At 43.6% G+C, this 16,166-nt stretch overlaps 1 protein-coding gene across 2 annotated transcripts in view; it reads left to right on the forward strand.

The window, feature by feature from the left end:
• LRRIQ1 (leucine rich repeats and IQ motif containing 1) overlaps nt 1-16,166 on the forward strand; it is a 191,920-nt gene that overhangs the window by 14,510 nt on the left and 161,244 nt on the right. For both annotated transcript variants that reach the window (XM_075856802.1, XM_075856801.1), the window contains exons 5-7: nt 1,466-1,695; nt 13,121-13,195; nt 14,993-16,120. In XM_075856802.1, the coding sequence (XP_075712917.1) occupies nt 1,466-1,695; nt 13,121-13,195; nt 14,993-16,120 (1,433 nt within the window). The remainder of the gene's footprint in view (nt 1-1,465; nt 1,696-13,120; nt 13,196-14,992; nt 16,121-16,166) is intronic.

Raw genomic sequence — 16,166 nt, forward strand, 5'->3', positions numbered from 1 at the left:
AGGACGAGGCAGAGGAAGACGAGGAGGACGAGGCGGCGGAGGAGGACCAGGCGGCGGAGGAGGACGAGGCGGAGGAGGACCAGGCGGAGGAGGACCAGGCGGCGGAGGAGGCTTAGGAGGACGAGGCTTAGGAGGACGAGGCTTAGGAGGACGAGGCTTAGGAGGACGAGGCTTAGGAGGACGAGGCTTAGGAGGACGAGGCTTAGGAGGACGAGACTTAGGAGGACGAGGCGGAGGAGGAGGACGAGGCTGCGGAGGACGAGGCTGCGGAGGAGGACGAGGCTTAGGAGGCGGAGGAGGACGAGGCTTAGGAGGCGAAGGAGGACGAGGCTTAGGAGGCGGAGGAGTACGAGGGTTTAGGAGGACGAGGCTTAGGAGGACGAGGCGGAGGAGGAGGACGAGGCTTAGGAGGAGGACGAGGCTTAGGAGGAGGACGAGGCTTAGGAGGAGGCTTAGGAGGACGAGGCGGAGGAGGACGAGGCTTAGGAGGTGGAGGAGGTGGCTTAGGAGGACGAGGAGGACGAGGCTTAGGAGGTGGAGGAGGCGGAGGAGGACAAGGCTTAGGAGGACGAGGAGGATGAGGCTTAGGAGGCAGAGGAGGAGGCGGAGGACGAGGAGGAGGCTTAGGTGGACGAGGCGGAGGAGGACGAGGCTTAGGAGGCGGAGGCCGTGGAGCACGAGGCTTAGGAGGCGGAGGAGGACGAGGCTTAGGAGGTGGACGAGGAGGAGGCCGCGGCCGAGGAGGAGGAGGCTTAGGAGGAGGCGGAGGAGAAGGAGAAGGAGGCAGAGGAGGAGGAGGCGGAGGAGGACGACGACGAGAGAGGACGAGGCTTAGGAGGAGGACGAGGCTTAGGACGAGGCTTAGGAGGAGGAGGAGGACGAGGCTTAGGAGGCGGAGGAGGAGGCGGCCCAGGTAAGCTGTCTCTGCGTCGCTGTCCTTGTGTGCCCGTTGGTGCGTCTCGCTCGTGGGTGTGCGCTCAGGCGCTCGCGGTTACGCGCGGGCGGGCGCAAGCGGGCGGTGTTTGACGGCCCCCACGACGAGAGGGGGGGCCCGCAGCTCACGACATTACTTTGGTGAAAAGAACAGGCCCCATTGCAGGGGCCTGTTTTTTCTACCAAATGCAAGTCGTGGCAGTTGCCGGGCCCCCCTTTCAATTAGGTTTGGCTGGGCCCCTTACAGAAGTACCCCTAATACCCCCTGATGGCGGCCCTGAATGCATCTATGGTTGTCTAATCTGTATAATCTCCCATAATATCCTCAAATTATCCTTCAAAACGGACAAATCTCTCATTTTATTCCACCAGAGCTGTAGATGATTCCTCCCATATAAACCTATAGCTGCAGATAAGTGGTGTTTGTCTGTATTGGTTTAGATTCTGTATCTCCTCCTCATGTGGTGGGATGTAGCAGTCAGTGGAGGTAGTTGTGGAGGTTGCATTGAGTGTGCATTGTGTTTTATTGCAGATGCCCCTGTTGAGGTTATAAACCTTTCATACATTGAGGTTGAACAAAGCTGTAGACAGAAACTGCAGCAGTGGGAAAAAGAACAAGAGAAGCACATGGAAAAGAACAGAGCAGCACTCCATGCTCAGAAATCCGTCCTAGAGGAAGAAATCAAAGAACGAGAGGAAAAACGAGAAAATTGGAAGAAGGAGTTTGAGAAAGAGCTCTTAAGACTTAATACCCTCCAGCAAGTAAGTCAGAGTGAGCGTGAAATACTTTGTATGAATACTGAAAACTGCCGCAATTCTTACAGAGAATAAAGACTTTTATAGGGAGATGTCAGTGACATTAGCTGGAGAAGCAGGACTCCAGGGTTCTCACCATGAGTCCTGGCAGCATTTCGGCCGGAATTGCACTTGCAGTGTTAGATGCCGTTTTTTGCACCCAAGTCAGTAGTAGATTCGAATAGGAGGTATAAAGAAAAGACTTCCACAGTACTCTTCTTTCCTGACGGAACTGCTCCTGGCCTTGGCTGAGAAATCTACACCAACAACTGCATAATAGAACGGCATGTGTAATTCCAGGCTTACACAGCTTTTTACATGAAAATACTGTATAAAATCAAAGTAAACAACAATAACTATATATATATATATACTCCCTATATCCTATTCTAAAATTCACTGAAGTGATAAATGAGTAAAATGTATAATTTTTATTTCATAGCTATCTAAAAACAGGGGTACAATCACCACTGTGAAAAGCCCAACCGTGTATTTAAAAACGTATTAAACAGAATACTCCCAGTCCTAGTACGTTTGCGAACCCTTTGTGACTGGGTATGTAAACAGAGATATCAAAATATGGAATCAGCGTATAACATTGGTAAAGCAGTGGTTTGGACCCTCGTTCACACAGGAGCCTGCGTTAACCGCACCAGATTCTCCCAATGTACAGATGCACAACAATGCCACTGCCCCCTACGCAAAATTCCCTCACTTCACCCGACCCTACGCGTTTCTATACTTATCATCAGGGGTCTGTCAGTCTGGCCAGGATGCCAGCGATATATCTTCAGCAGCAGGTATTCTACTGCACAACACGGAAGCATGCACGCATAGATGTCAGCGGCATGCTTCACTCTGGGACTCTGATTCACTATGAACTGAATACTCCGCCCCCTGGCTCCGGCAGAATACATCAAACAGCCAATCATACTGGCCCAGCACATCCATGATGCTCAACCATGTGACTCCCGGCTGTCAGCTGACATACCCGGAAGTAACAATGTAAACAACACAGAGCATGCTGACCCAATGGGTGGCTGTAGAAGTATCTGTTTGCTACACAAAGACTCATGCTATTCAGGGATGGAATATAACACTATTAGGTTGGATATATGTTGCGGATCAGCTCAGGACCGCAATTGGACTACCACGGTAGGAGCACCTACCCTGAAAATACATAATATATGGATGGAAGAACGACGTAATTGTAAACCTCACTTAAAACATTTGACACACTCCTGGACTCACTTGCCATACCTGCTACTTATTGATTGATATATTACAAGTGACTACACTGGGACTAGGAATGAATTACCATACCCCCACCCAGAGGACCAAAAAAGCCCTATGACTATACGCTGATTCCATATTTTGATATCTCTGTTTACATACCCAGTCACAAAGGGTTCGCAAACGAACTAGGACTGGGAGTATTCTGTTTAATACGTTTTTAAATACACGGTTGGGCTTTTCACAGTGGTAATTGTACCCCTGTTTTTAGATAGCTATGAAATAAAAATTATACATTTTACTCATTTATCACTTCAGTGAATTTTCAAATGTTCATATTTGTGGGAGCACAATATATATCGTTAAAATACAGTGAATTATTACGAATTAGTACAGTTCATTATACAATTTAATATATCTGGGTATGGCAGCCTTTGCACTCTCTGACCTAAATACAGAAGGATGGATGAGTGAGGCAAAAAGTGTCTTCTCTGAGTGTGAACTGGCGTATACAACGCAGGGTGTGTCCCTTAAATCCACTTTTAAAAACCTCACTAGATTACACAAGGATTATACAAGAAGTTGGTGGGAAATCCAGAGTCTAGAGAACTATCTTAAGAACAAAATAGTGCCTAGAGGCCTCAGAGTCCCTATTACCCCAGCCCCCAGATTAAAGACACCTAACATTAAAGAGAGGTGGGAGCAGGAGACAACAGGGAGTTCACTGAGATTTATGCAAATTTTGGTTGAGGAAGAGATTATTCAGTTTGATCACATCAGTGTGGAACTGAAAAAAGAGATTGAGACAGTCAAGACTCTGGTTGATACCCCAGGTTTTGATAAAAAAGATAAAACCTTGCAACAATCCTTAGAGAGTTTTACTTGTCATCTAAAAGAGCGTAAGCACTTCCAGTTCCAGAGAGATCTGCAGGAATTTAGGGAGAAAAAAGCTTATGATTTTGTTAATCAGCAACAACAACAACATCAGCAGGGAAATAGGGGTCAAAGAGAATCTGACCCCTCTACATTTGAGAGTGAAACAACAGACTCTGAAAGAATAGGCCCATTCTCTGGGACTGGTGGTGGTAGACAAAAATTTAGGGGAGGTGCCAGAGGTAGGAATAGAGGCCGAGCCAGAGCTTCTTCCAACAGTGGCAGTAATAATTTTTTATCCAACAATCCCCCCATTTCCCGCTACATGCTGAGGGGACAAAAGGATTTATAAAGGGAATAGGAACGGATAAGTTACAAATAATTAATTTATCGGAACATAATCTGAGTCCATCTGAGATCATGCTCTTAGAGAAGGGGCTTTCATTTGTCCCCACAGTAAAATTTGATTCATTTACCTGGATCAAGGATTTGAATTTGTTTGCTCGTAAATTAAAATGGATTAAGTTTTTCAAACATTACAACAGGAAAAAATGTCTGGAAATGGGTCTAGAGGAATCTGATTTAGAAGGACTAGAAGCACTGGAAGGGTTACTTGAAGAATCAAGTAGAACCCCAGGACTGGGTCCTTTTACTAATCTAAGAACTAGAAGTAGGAAGTTGCCGCCATTGGGAGATTTTACCAACGTAGATCTGTTCGTAGATTTGGTGGGTGAAGAGATCAAAGCTTTGAGTCAGGATATGAGGGGCATTGATAACAATCTGTCTTTGTCTGAACGTGTAGCTCTTACCACTTTGGAAAAAAGACGTAATATCATTCTAAAAGCATCCGATAAGGGTGGGAACATTGTGGTTATGAGTCGAGAAGACTATAAGAAAATGTGTGAGGACATATTGCTCAATCCTGACTGTTACACCATTCTAAAAGGTAACCCCACAGCAGTGTTCAAGAAGGAGCTTTTAGGTATCCTGCGGGATGCAAAGAGCAGGTCTTTGATCAGTGCTAGCGAATTCAACTTTCTATTTCCTCAATCTCCTATTATGGCATGCTTTTATAGCCTGCCAAAAATCCACAAGGGCTATCCTCCCCTACGTGGTAGACCCATTGTATCAGGTATTAATAATCTAACCCAGAATGTGAGTACATATATAGACCAGGTGCTGCGTCCGTTTGTGCTAGGTCTCACATCATATGTACGTGATACCATGGATGTTTTAAAACAAATTGAGGGTATCACTTTGGAACAAAATACATTTCTGGCGAGTTTGGATGTGGAGGCTTTGTATTCCTCCATTCCACATAGACTTGGCTGTGAAGCAGTGGAATGCTTTCTAAAATCTAGGGGCACTCAATATGTGGCTCATAACCAGCTTGTTTTGCAATTATTACACTTTGTGTTAGAAAGGAATGTTTTTATCTTTGAAGACCGTATTTTTCATCAGCAACGTGGTACAGCAATGGGGAGTCCCACTGCTCCCACTTATGCAAACTTGTTTCTTGGTTGGTGGGAAGAGACAGTTGTCTTTGGGGATAAATTTGTCAAATGGACTTCATCAATAGGTATCTGGATTAGATATATTGATGACGTGTTGTTGCTCTGGAATTCCACAGTGGAGGAATTCAATAATTTTGTGGCAGCCCTTAATACAAACGATCTAGGGCTCAGGTTCACATGTGAAATCAGTGATCAGGAATTATCTTTTTTAGATCTTAAGATAATTAAAACTAAGGAAGGCACAATACGTACTAAAGTACACCGAAAGGAGACAGCAACCAATAGTTTCCTACAATGGAACAGTTGTCACCCTTATCCCCTCAAACGTGGGATTCCCAGAGGCCAATTCATGAGAGTACGCCGAAATTGTAGTTCAATGGACGATTTTGAGTCACAGGCACATGACCTCACAAACAGATTGAAGGAGAGGGGCTTCCCTAAGGGGGTAATTAGAAAGGCCTATGAGGGAGCGAGGGATGCAGATAGGCAGAGCCTTTTAGTCCCTAGACAACGTCAAGAGGAAAGGGTCACTAGGCTCATAGGTACTTTTGACTCCAAACAATCTGAGATCATGGAAATCCTCAAGAGATATTGGCGTATCCTAGGAGCCGATGCGGACTTGGCGGATCAGATAACACAATGGCCTTCAGTCACGTTACGTAGAGGTAAAAACATCAGGGATAGGGTGATGCAGAGTTGTTTTGATCCAATAATCCAAAAGGGTACTTGGTTAGACAGGCAGATACCGGGTACACACAGATGTGGTAGTTGTAGAGCCTGTGATTTCATTCAAAGTGGAAAAAAATTCAAAAGTGTTACCACCAAGATTGAGTATGATATCCGAGATTTTGTGAACTGCAAAACGGCTGGAGTTGTCTATTTAATCACATGTCCGTGCCCACTGAATTACGTGGGCAAGACGATACGGCAGTTTCGGCGCCGGATTAGGGAACATGTTGGAGATGTTACAAATGAAAGAGATACTTCCATATCAAAACATGTGCATGCAAAACATCAAGGCAGGGCAGAATGTTTAAAATTTCAGGCAATTGAATTGGTACGTCCTCCTAAACGGGGAGGGGATTGGGATAACCTCATTCTGCGTAAAGAGGCCCAATGGATCTACAGACTGGCTTGCGTACATCCTGAAGGTTTAAACGAGCAAACAAATTATACCTGTTTTATTTAATATACAATCTATATCAAGTCATAGGGCTTTTTTGGTCCTCTGGGTGGGGGTATGGTAATGCATTCCTAGTCCCAGTGTAGTCACTTGTAATATATCAATCAATAAGTAGCAGGTATGGCAAGTGAGTCCAGGAGTGTGTCAAATGTTTTAAGTGAGGTTTACAATTACGTCGTTCTTCCATCCATATATTATGTATTTTCAGGGTAGGTGCTCCTACCGTGGTAGTCCAATTGCGGTCCTGAGCTGATCCGCAACATATATCCAACCTAATAGTATTATATTCCATCCCTGAATAGCATGAGTTTTTGTGTAGCAAACAGATACTTCTACAGCCTCCCATTGAGTCAGCATGCTCTATGTTGTTTACATTGTTACTTCCGGGTATGTCAGCTGACAGCCGGGAGTCACATGGTTGAGCATCATGGATGTGCTGGGCCAGTATGATTGGCTGTTTGATGTATTCTGCCGGAGCCAGGAGGCGGAGTGTTCAGTTCATAGTGAATCAGAGTCCCAGAGTGAAGCATGCCGCTGACATCTATGCGTGCATGCTTCCGTGTTGTGCAGTAGAATACCTGCTGCTGAAGATATATCGCTGGCATCCTGGCCAGACTGACAGACCCCTGATGATAAGTATAGAAACGCGTAGGGTCGGGTGAAGTGAGGGAATTTTGCGTAGGGGGCAGTGGCATTGTTGTGCATCTGTACATTGGGAGAATCTGGTGCGGTTAACGCAGGCTCCTGTGTGAACGAGGGTCCAAACCATTGCTTTACCAATGTTATACGCTGATTCCATATTTTGATATCTCTGTTTACATACCCAGTCACAAAGGGTTCGCAAACGAACTAGGACTGGGAGTATTGTGTTTAATACGTTTTTAAATACACGGTTGGGCTTTTCACAGTGGTGATTGTACCCCTGTTTTTAGATAGCTATGAAATAAAAATTATACATTTTACTCATTTATCACTTCAGTGAATTTTCAAATGTTCATATTTGTGGGAGCACAATATATATAGTTAAAATACAGTGAACTATATCCTATTCTACTAACAGTTTGATGTTTGTACAATACTTGTTTTACTGCTGAGGTTCATGAATCTGCAACAAATTTACAAAAGAAATACATTTGTTGCAACTTGAACGAGAGGATAGCCTCTAAGGCAAGGGCTCCGCTGCAACTTTCACACAGAGTTTTTTGACGCGGAAACCGCACCGCAAAACTCGCCAAAAACCGGCCGAAAATGCCTCCCATTGATTTCAATGTGAGGAGGAGGCGGTTTTCTCCCGCGAGCGGTAAAACCGGCTCGCGGGAGAAATAAGGGACATGCCCTATCTTCGGGCGTTTACGCCTCTGACCTCCCATTGACATCAAAAGAAAGCGTATTTTGCGGCGTTTTATACCAGCGCTGCTCAATGGCCGCGGGCGGAAAACGCTGCGAAAATCGGCGTGCAGGCAAAGAAAAATCTGCCTCAAACTTCCAAATGAAATTTTTAAGCAGATTTTCCTCCTGCAAAAAACTCAGTGTAAACCCAGCCTAAGTATTCCTTTAGGGTATGTTCACACGACAGCGTCCGTAACGGCTGAAATTACGGGGATGTTTTCAGGAGGAAACATCCCCGTAATTTCAGCCGTAACGGCATGTGCAGGCGCTTGAACGCCGCGTCAGTTACGGACGTAATTGGCGCTGCTATTCATTGGAGTCAATGAATAACGGCTCCAATTACGCCCCAAGAAGTGACAGGTCACTTCTTTGACGCGGGCGTCTATTTACGCGCCATCATTTGACAGCGGCGCGTAAATATACGCCTATGTTTGTCAACGCTATCGAGGCGCATTTTTCGGACGTAATTCAGTGTAAAAACGCCCAAATTACGTCCGTAATTAGTGTGTGTGCACTTACCCTTAGACCGCAACTGTAGCTCAATAGGTAAAATTAGAGCCACCAGACTAAAACAATTCTGGTCTATCGTACATGCACATCGTTTTTGTTTTTTTTTAAATTAAACTATTGTAGATGTAAATTTTTCCGATTTACAAATTTTTTAAATATGGCATATGAACTGATCAGCATATTGTCTTATGTATTTGCATGTAATCGATACATGAGCCACATGGATTACATGTAAAATACTAAAATACTTCATTTATAACTATTTGTTACCAGCAGTCTCTCCTTAGAAGCACATTGTGCTATTTGGCATTCATACAGTTGTTTAGCCAATACTTGACCAATCTTGCTAACAATGCCCATACTATTGCTAGCGCTACCTGTGCTCCTGTGCTTGGATCGGAGTCTGCACATAGTGTTCTTAGGTGCTATCTGTTGATGTCAAGCATACGCTTCATGTTTACATGTAGTTCTGTGCGCAGTTGCAGGAAGCACGGTTCATGAATGCCACGTTTTATTTACAAGCACTACAAGCGCTTGTTTCTTCGTTTTCTTAGGTTCTCTGAAGTTAGATGGCACCTCAACATGTTTACCAAGCAGCAGAACCCTGTTACATATTTCGGTCTCTAAAAACCAATGATTTGTGCTAAAGCACCAGCCAAACAGCATAAAGAGGGACTGTTGTCTGTGTGGAACTGAGTCACTACCAAATATCTAGTCATATGTGGAATAGTCTGCAGCGCACTGCGCCATTCTTGATACTATGAACTATGTATCCTGATAGATACATGCTAGACTATATTTCGGTATAATCTTATCACTTAAAGTGCAGGTTCACCTTTGACGCATCGTTAGGTTAATATACAGAGCATTTGGAAGTAGGGCTGGGCAATTATGACCTTTATCAAAATCACGATTAATTGAACCACGCCCCCTATTTGTATGCTACGCTATTAATTTAATATTTATCCCCTGAGCCTGCTGTATACTACTGTATATAATATACCCCCTGACTTCCACACACAGTATATTGCCCACATAGTGCTCCCCACACAGTATAATGCCCCATAGCTACCCCCACACATTATAATGCCCCTATAACTGCCTCCACAGTATAATGCCCATTTAGTTGCCCTCCGCAAAGTATAATGTCCCCATAGTTGCCCTCACACTGTATAAAATGCCCCCATAGCTGCCCAACACAGTATAATGCCCCCTACCTGCCACCACACAGTAGAATATCCCACATAACTGTCCTCCACACAGAATAATGATCCCCACAACTGCCCTCCACACAGTGTAATGCCCCCACATTGTATAATGCCGCCTATAGCTGCCACCACACAGGATAATGCCCCCATAACTGTCCTCCCCGCAGTATAATGTCCCCCCACAGCTGCCCTCCACACAGTATAATGCTCCCATAACTGCCCCAACACAGTGTAATGCCCCATAACTCTCCTTCCCACAGTATAATGCCCTCATAGCTGCCTCTACATGCGCCATAACTTCCATGCAGTATAATGCCCCTATATCTGCCCTCACAAAGAATAATGTCCCCATAACTGCCCCCATACAGTATAATGCCCCCACAGCTGTACCCAATAGTGCCTGATAAAAATAATAATATACATATTCACCTAACCCTGATCCAATGACGAGTGTAGAAGATCCCTCTGCTCCTCTGGTCTGTGCGGCAGGGCGCAGACAGGTGCGATGACATCACTGCCTCACGTCTGGCGATACATAGTGAATGGTAGAGCAGGCACCTTATGGTCCCCTGCTCTACCATTGCATTCAACTGTATCTGCGACCTGAAGGTGCAGATACAGTTTAAACTGGGAGATGACGTCGATTTAATTGCACTGAATTTCGATTTTGATTATTTTTCGATTAATTGCCCAGCCCCATTTTGAAGATTGCTATATTTAATAATATTTAATACTAGTATAGAAAACCGTTGCATGGATTTGCTAGCAAAAGGAATGCAGTGGTCTGTTATATATTTGTAATACTGCAGTGGTCTGTCAATATATATATATAGATATATATATATATATATATATATATATATATATATGCTCCCCATAGCTGCCTCCACACAGTATAATGCCCTCCATAACTGCCCCCACACAGTATAATGCTCCCCATAGCTGCCCCAACAGTATAATGCCCCCTAGCTACCACCACACAGTATAATGCACCCCATAGCTGCTCCCATACTGTATAATGCCCCCACACAGTATAATGCTCCACATAGCTGCCTCCACACAGTATAATGCTCCGCATAGCTCCCCGCACACAGTATAATGCTCCCCATAGCTACCCCCACACAGTATAATGCTCCGCATAGCTCCCCGAACACAGTATAATGCACCCCATAGCTCCCCGCACACAGTATAATGCTCCCCATATCTACCCCCACACAGTATAATGCTCTCCATAGCTACCCCCACACAGTATAATGCACCCCATAGCAGCCCCCACAGTATAATGCCCCCACACAGTATAATGCCCCCCATAGCAGCCCCCACAGTATAATGCAACCCTATAGCTGCCATCATATCCGACAGCCCCCCTCCCTTACCCAGTGTAATGCCCCCCATATGTGCCTTATAGAATATAATAACATAATTACTTGCCTATCCCCGTTCCCCCGACAGGTGGAGGATCCTTCTCCTCCTCTGCACTGTGCTGTAAGTGACTCGGTACAGGCAGGCGCGATGACATCACTACATCGCGCCTGCCTGCGCCGAGCCGCTCACGGCACAGTGAATGCTGGAGCAAGGGGCCGTCGGCTCCTTGCTCCAGCATTGAAGTCAACTGTATCTGCGTCCTGACGTCGTAGATACAGTTGGAACAGGAACCTCGGTGAGTGGCTCGCGACCCCCCCCCCCCCCAGTGAGTCGCGACCAACAGTTTGTAATGTATTGTATTGTGCTGTCCTCTTTCCACCGCAAACATAGACCGCACAATATAATTCATTACTGGCCCCGGGCACCCTCTGCCTTTCTTATATCTATTGAGCGACGACGTGTTGTCCAATCAACTGTGCCTCGGAAACCACGTGGTGTCCTTAACTCTGCTTCGGAAATCACGTCCTTCCCGATTTATATATAAGATATTTCATCTATTTATTGTTGCCTCGCTGTGCACTCAATGTAAAAATCCTCAAGTAACTGATATGGCCTGTGTGCGGTGGAACAGACCACTGCTACAGGCATGAAGGGCGGGGGGGGGGGAGTGGTGTTCTGAAAGGCTATGTTCTCACATAGTGGTAGGGGTGCTGCACAAAGCCTACATGGTCAGTTCAATTTTTGGCTCATGGCTGTAGTTTTACAACTTCTGCAGAGTTGATGGTACTATCACAAAGATATTTCTCCACATATGTAAACCCTAAACAAGTTGGTGCAATTGTGCTTACTACACAGTCTCTGAAAGTGCTATGAGGACTTTAAAATAGCTTTCCATGTATGCCCCTACTCTATTTAATGGGAATGGGTCATCAGAAAATTACCAGAATATTATCAGAATATTTGGTGATGTTTGTTTTTTTTTAAATTTATTTTCTATGTCACTAGCTATATTTAAAAAATAATCCTAAAATTCTGCAGTTTTCATTCTGGCCACGAAGCCTCACAATAGACAGACATTTCCTGTTCTGTATAGATCACTTCTCAGCAGTTCTCATTATCATCACAGGCAGTATTACAATGAAAGGTAACACTTCTATATAGATAACACCTTTCACAATAGTTGATGGTCACAGCTCCCCGCAAAGTGACCCCTGCACAGGTCACAGAGCATGCCTAAAAAAAACTCCTATAAAGTCAATGGGTCAGCTGCTGTGCACAGGTTCCTATGGTTCATGTGGCTGATATAAGTCATATCTATAAACTGAGCTAATCCGTAGCTCAGGCAAGATGAAATAGAGAAAATAGAGTAAAAAAAAATCTACAATCTGAAAATAAAAATAGATTAGAAAAAAAAAGAATATGTGTCAACATCTGGTTTTAATTAGTAAAAAAAATATATAGTTGATCCATTCCTTTTATGCTTTTTCAGCCTAAGAGAGGAGCAAAATGACACACATTCTTGCAGCCTTGGCACCTAAAAATTGTGTAAAAGAGGGGTTCACTTCTTCTGGCCCTTGTGATTGGTACATTGGAAGCCACTTATTTGCTAAGCTTTATTAGGCGATTGTACAAATAGCTTAAAGGGGTTGTACCACAACCGTAAATTATCACCTATCCACAGGATAGGTGATAATTGTCTCATTGCGGGGTGCCCAACCAATTGCGAGAATAGGAGCCCTGAATTCCCCCTTTCCTAGTCACTGCACTGCTGCAATAAGGAGGAGCTTGAATGGAGTGGCTGTCGAGCATGCGTTCTGCCGCTCTATTCAATGTCCATGGAACTGACGGAAACAGCCGAGTGCTGTAATCGGCTGTTTCTGTCTTTTTCATAGACTTTTAATAGAGTGGCTGCGCGCATGCTGGACTGTCACTATGTGAACATTTAAGGGATATGAATACCATAAATGTAATAATATTTTTAATTAACCTGTCATAGAAAGCGTGAATACTTATTTCTTCGACAAAAGTTTGTTGGGAACCAGTTATATTTTGTTTAAATGAAAGTTTCACATGTAAAATATATTGAATATGATCTACATTTTAAATCTTTTTTGAAGGAGCAACAAGATAAACTTGAATCCGATCTTAAGAGAAACAATGAAGCTCTTGAAGATGATCTCAAAAATCAGCAGGTAAATCATTTTGGGAACTAATGACATCAAACACTAATGAATTATTTAATGCGTTGGCCACTTCCAGACAGCTGATGACCTATCTACCGGATAGGTGATCAGTACATGATCTGTGGGGGTCCGACAGCCGGACCCCGCACCGTTAAGCCGCTTCGGTCATGGAATAGCAACGGAGTTGCAGCTCCGCTCCTATTCAAGTGAATAGGCGCAGAGCTGCAGTTCGGCAGCACGTCCGCTATGCAATGTACGGAGTCGACTGCTTCCGGCTCTGTACATTGTATAATGCGCCATAACATCCGGTGCCTGCAGGCCACTGGAGCAGCTGACCGGTGAGGGGTTCGGGTGTCGGACCCGCTGATATACTGATGATCTATCCGCTGGATAAGTCATCAGTTGTGCGGTAGTGGACAACCCCTTTAAGAATAACTCTTATGTCTATGATATTGAAATGATCTGTCCCATCTGATGTCAATTTTTTTCATTAGTCGCAACAACAATAGCAGTTTTCTCTAAAAAAAATATTTTTTAACCATTATTGATGAATTAAGCTATCGGACAAGAAAATGTATGTGCAACAATGCACATGAACAATATTTGCTACAATGGAAAAGATGTCTGCTGAAATATTATTCGCTGAAACTACACAAAGCCAAAGGCAAAACTACTGAGCAACTCTGAGGTGAATATTTCCTGTTCTGATGTTTCTTTGCTGCAGTCATGGAAAAGACCTTGTGTGGCTTCAAATCACCAAATATATTGATGTCCTTACATACATAAATAACTGTCACTACACAAGCCAGGTAGGAAGCGGATATTGTCATATTTGGACATTTGGATCGACATAACGTCGTCATGACTGAAGTCAATGAAAGAAAATGTCATCAGAATCTCCTATAAGTTCTGCTTAAGGCTTTGGCCGCTACTTTCGAGCAACCATATCATAGCATAGAAAAAAAAAAGAGCCACATCTGTCGATTGGCTGTGTCTGGTATTGAAGCTCATTCGTATTCAAGTGGATAGGGCTGAGATGCAATACCGAACATAGCCCATGGATAGCCGTTCCGCTTTAAAAAAAAAAAAAAAAGTAATTTTTTTTCTAACCCCGGACAACCTCTTTAACATATTACAACTAGGGCCTTTTTTTTAATTTTCTACCAAGTCTCCTTTGAGATATTTTCTTGGTTCAGTTCTGAGTTAGAATGCAGGTTCACCTTTGAAGAAGATGTCATTGATGTACCAGATACTATACCATTTTGTATGCACATTGCATTCCAGTTCTTTTCAGTAGAAACTCTGACAAACTGGAAATCTACGCAATAAAGTGGTACAGACTCTATATTCTAAGCATAGCTGGGGGTCTCGGATCACAGACAGCAACTCGTGACATCTTTTGATATATCTCATTGACATGACGTGATATTTTAAAGGTGTACCTTCAGTTTAAAAGAAAGGAGCAAGAAATGTAGTTTCACTGGTGGAAGGGGTTGTCTGCTTTAGATAAGCCCTTTCTGTATGTCCTATTAAGGGCAAAGAGCATCTCCCCTCTGGAGGATTCAGTTCTCCGATTTCTAAAGCAATGGTGCCATTGTTCCTACACACATAGACAGCAAATCTTTTGCATGTGTTATTTTCATTTGTATGTACACATGTATAAACATTCATCTAAAGAAAATAGTATTGAAGTCTTCTACTCTGTATAAAGCACGGCTTGCTTTTGTATGTATACAAGTAAATGGCATGCAATGGTGTTTGGTATTGAACATGATCTATTTATATTTGGTGAATTTATTTTTTTAGAATCGAATTAAGAAAATTGAAGCAGATTTGATAATGGAAAGAAATGCCTTTGAAGAACAGAAGGCCAATGACAAAAAGCGTTTGGATGAACTGCAATACAAATCGGCCATTAAAATTCAGGCAGCATTCAAAGCACACCAGGTATACAAAATATACGCACCTATATTAAGGCAGAAAAAAGAGGATCTGATAAGAAAGGAGGAACGACAGTGTAAAATGGACATGGAAAAGAAAGAGCTAGAGGCGAAAATTAAGATGAAACTTGAAGAGAAAAGACAAAAAGATGAAGAGAAGAAACAAAAGGAAGAAATTGCAAAAAAAAGAATGGAAGAAGCCAAAAGGAAAGAGTTTTTGGAACAGGAAACGAGACAGCAGGAATATGAGAAGAAGAAGAACGAAGAAAGAAATAGATTGGAGAAAGCTAAGCTCTCGAAACTGGAAGCAAAGAGGAAACAAGAACTTAACAATCCCACAATTTCTTCTAAGAATAGAAGCCCAGCTGAAGAGGGTCAACCAATAGACGAACTGAAGCTCACCCAGAAAATATCGGAGAAAACTTTTAAGATGGTAGAGGAGAAAGCTCCCAGTGAAGACCAACGAGAAATATATGTTGGAATGAAGGTAAATAACAATGAAAGAAATATGAGTGTGAAAAGTATACCTGACATGGAACCCGGAGAAGCCAACAGACCTTCAGAAACAGACCATGAAAGTTCTTCACTGTTCCACAATGAAGAGTCTAAGGAGGTACAGAAGAATATAGAAAGTGAAAGCCCTTCTTCTCTGTTGACTGGACCGCCAGTTACATCCACTGAGGAACATATTTGTAACGCACAGTCTGCTGTAAACCACGTAGAAGAACGAGACATGAGTCAGATCGCAGGAAACGCACAATGTCATACTCCACTTTTTTCTATGACACTAAATGTTGGGGTTCTGTTGGATCAAGCTGAAGAGAAGAGACTAGCATGGATGAAATCCTGCAAACCTTGGTCAAAGATTTTGAGGGACAACCAAAAGATTGTGGTTAAAAAAGCAAGACAAAGGAAAGGCTCTGCTGCAAAACATCTACCTTCTCTAAAGGAATCCCTCATCCTGCATAATACTCCGTGGCAGTACGTGGAACAGGTAGTGGCAACTTTTCATTTCTGCAGTCAACTAGTTGAATTTCCAG

The sequence above is a fragment of the Rhinoderma darwinii genome, chromosome 3 (genome assembly GCF_050947455.1).
Source record: "Rhinoderma darwinii isolate aRhiDar2 chromosome 3, aRhiDar2.hap1, whole genome shotgun sequence".
Classification (NCBI taxonomy): domain Eukaryota; kingdom Metazoa; phylum Chordata; class Amphibia; order Anura; family Rhinodermatidae; genus Rhinoderma; species Rhinoderma darwinii.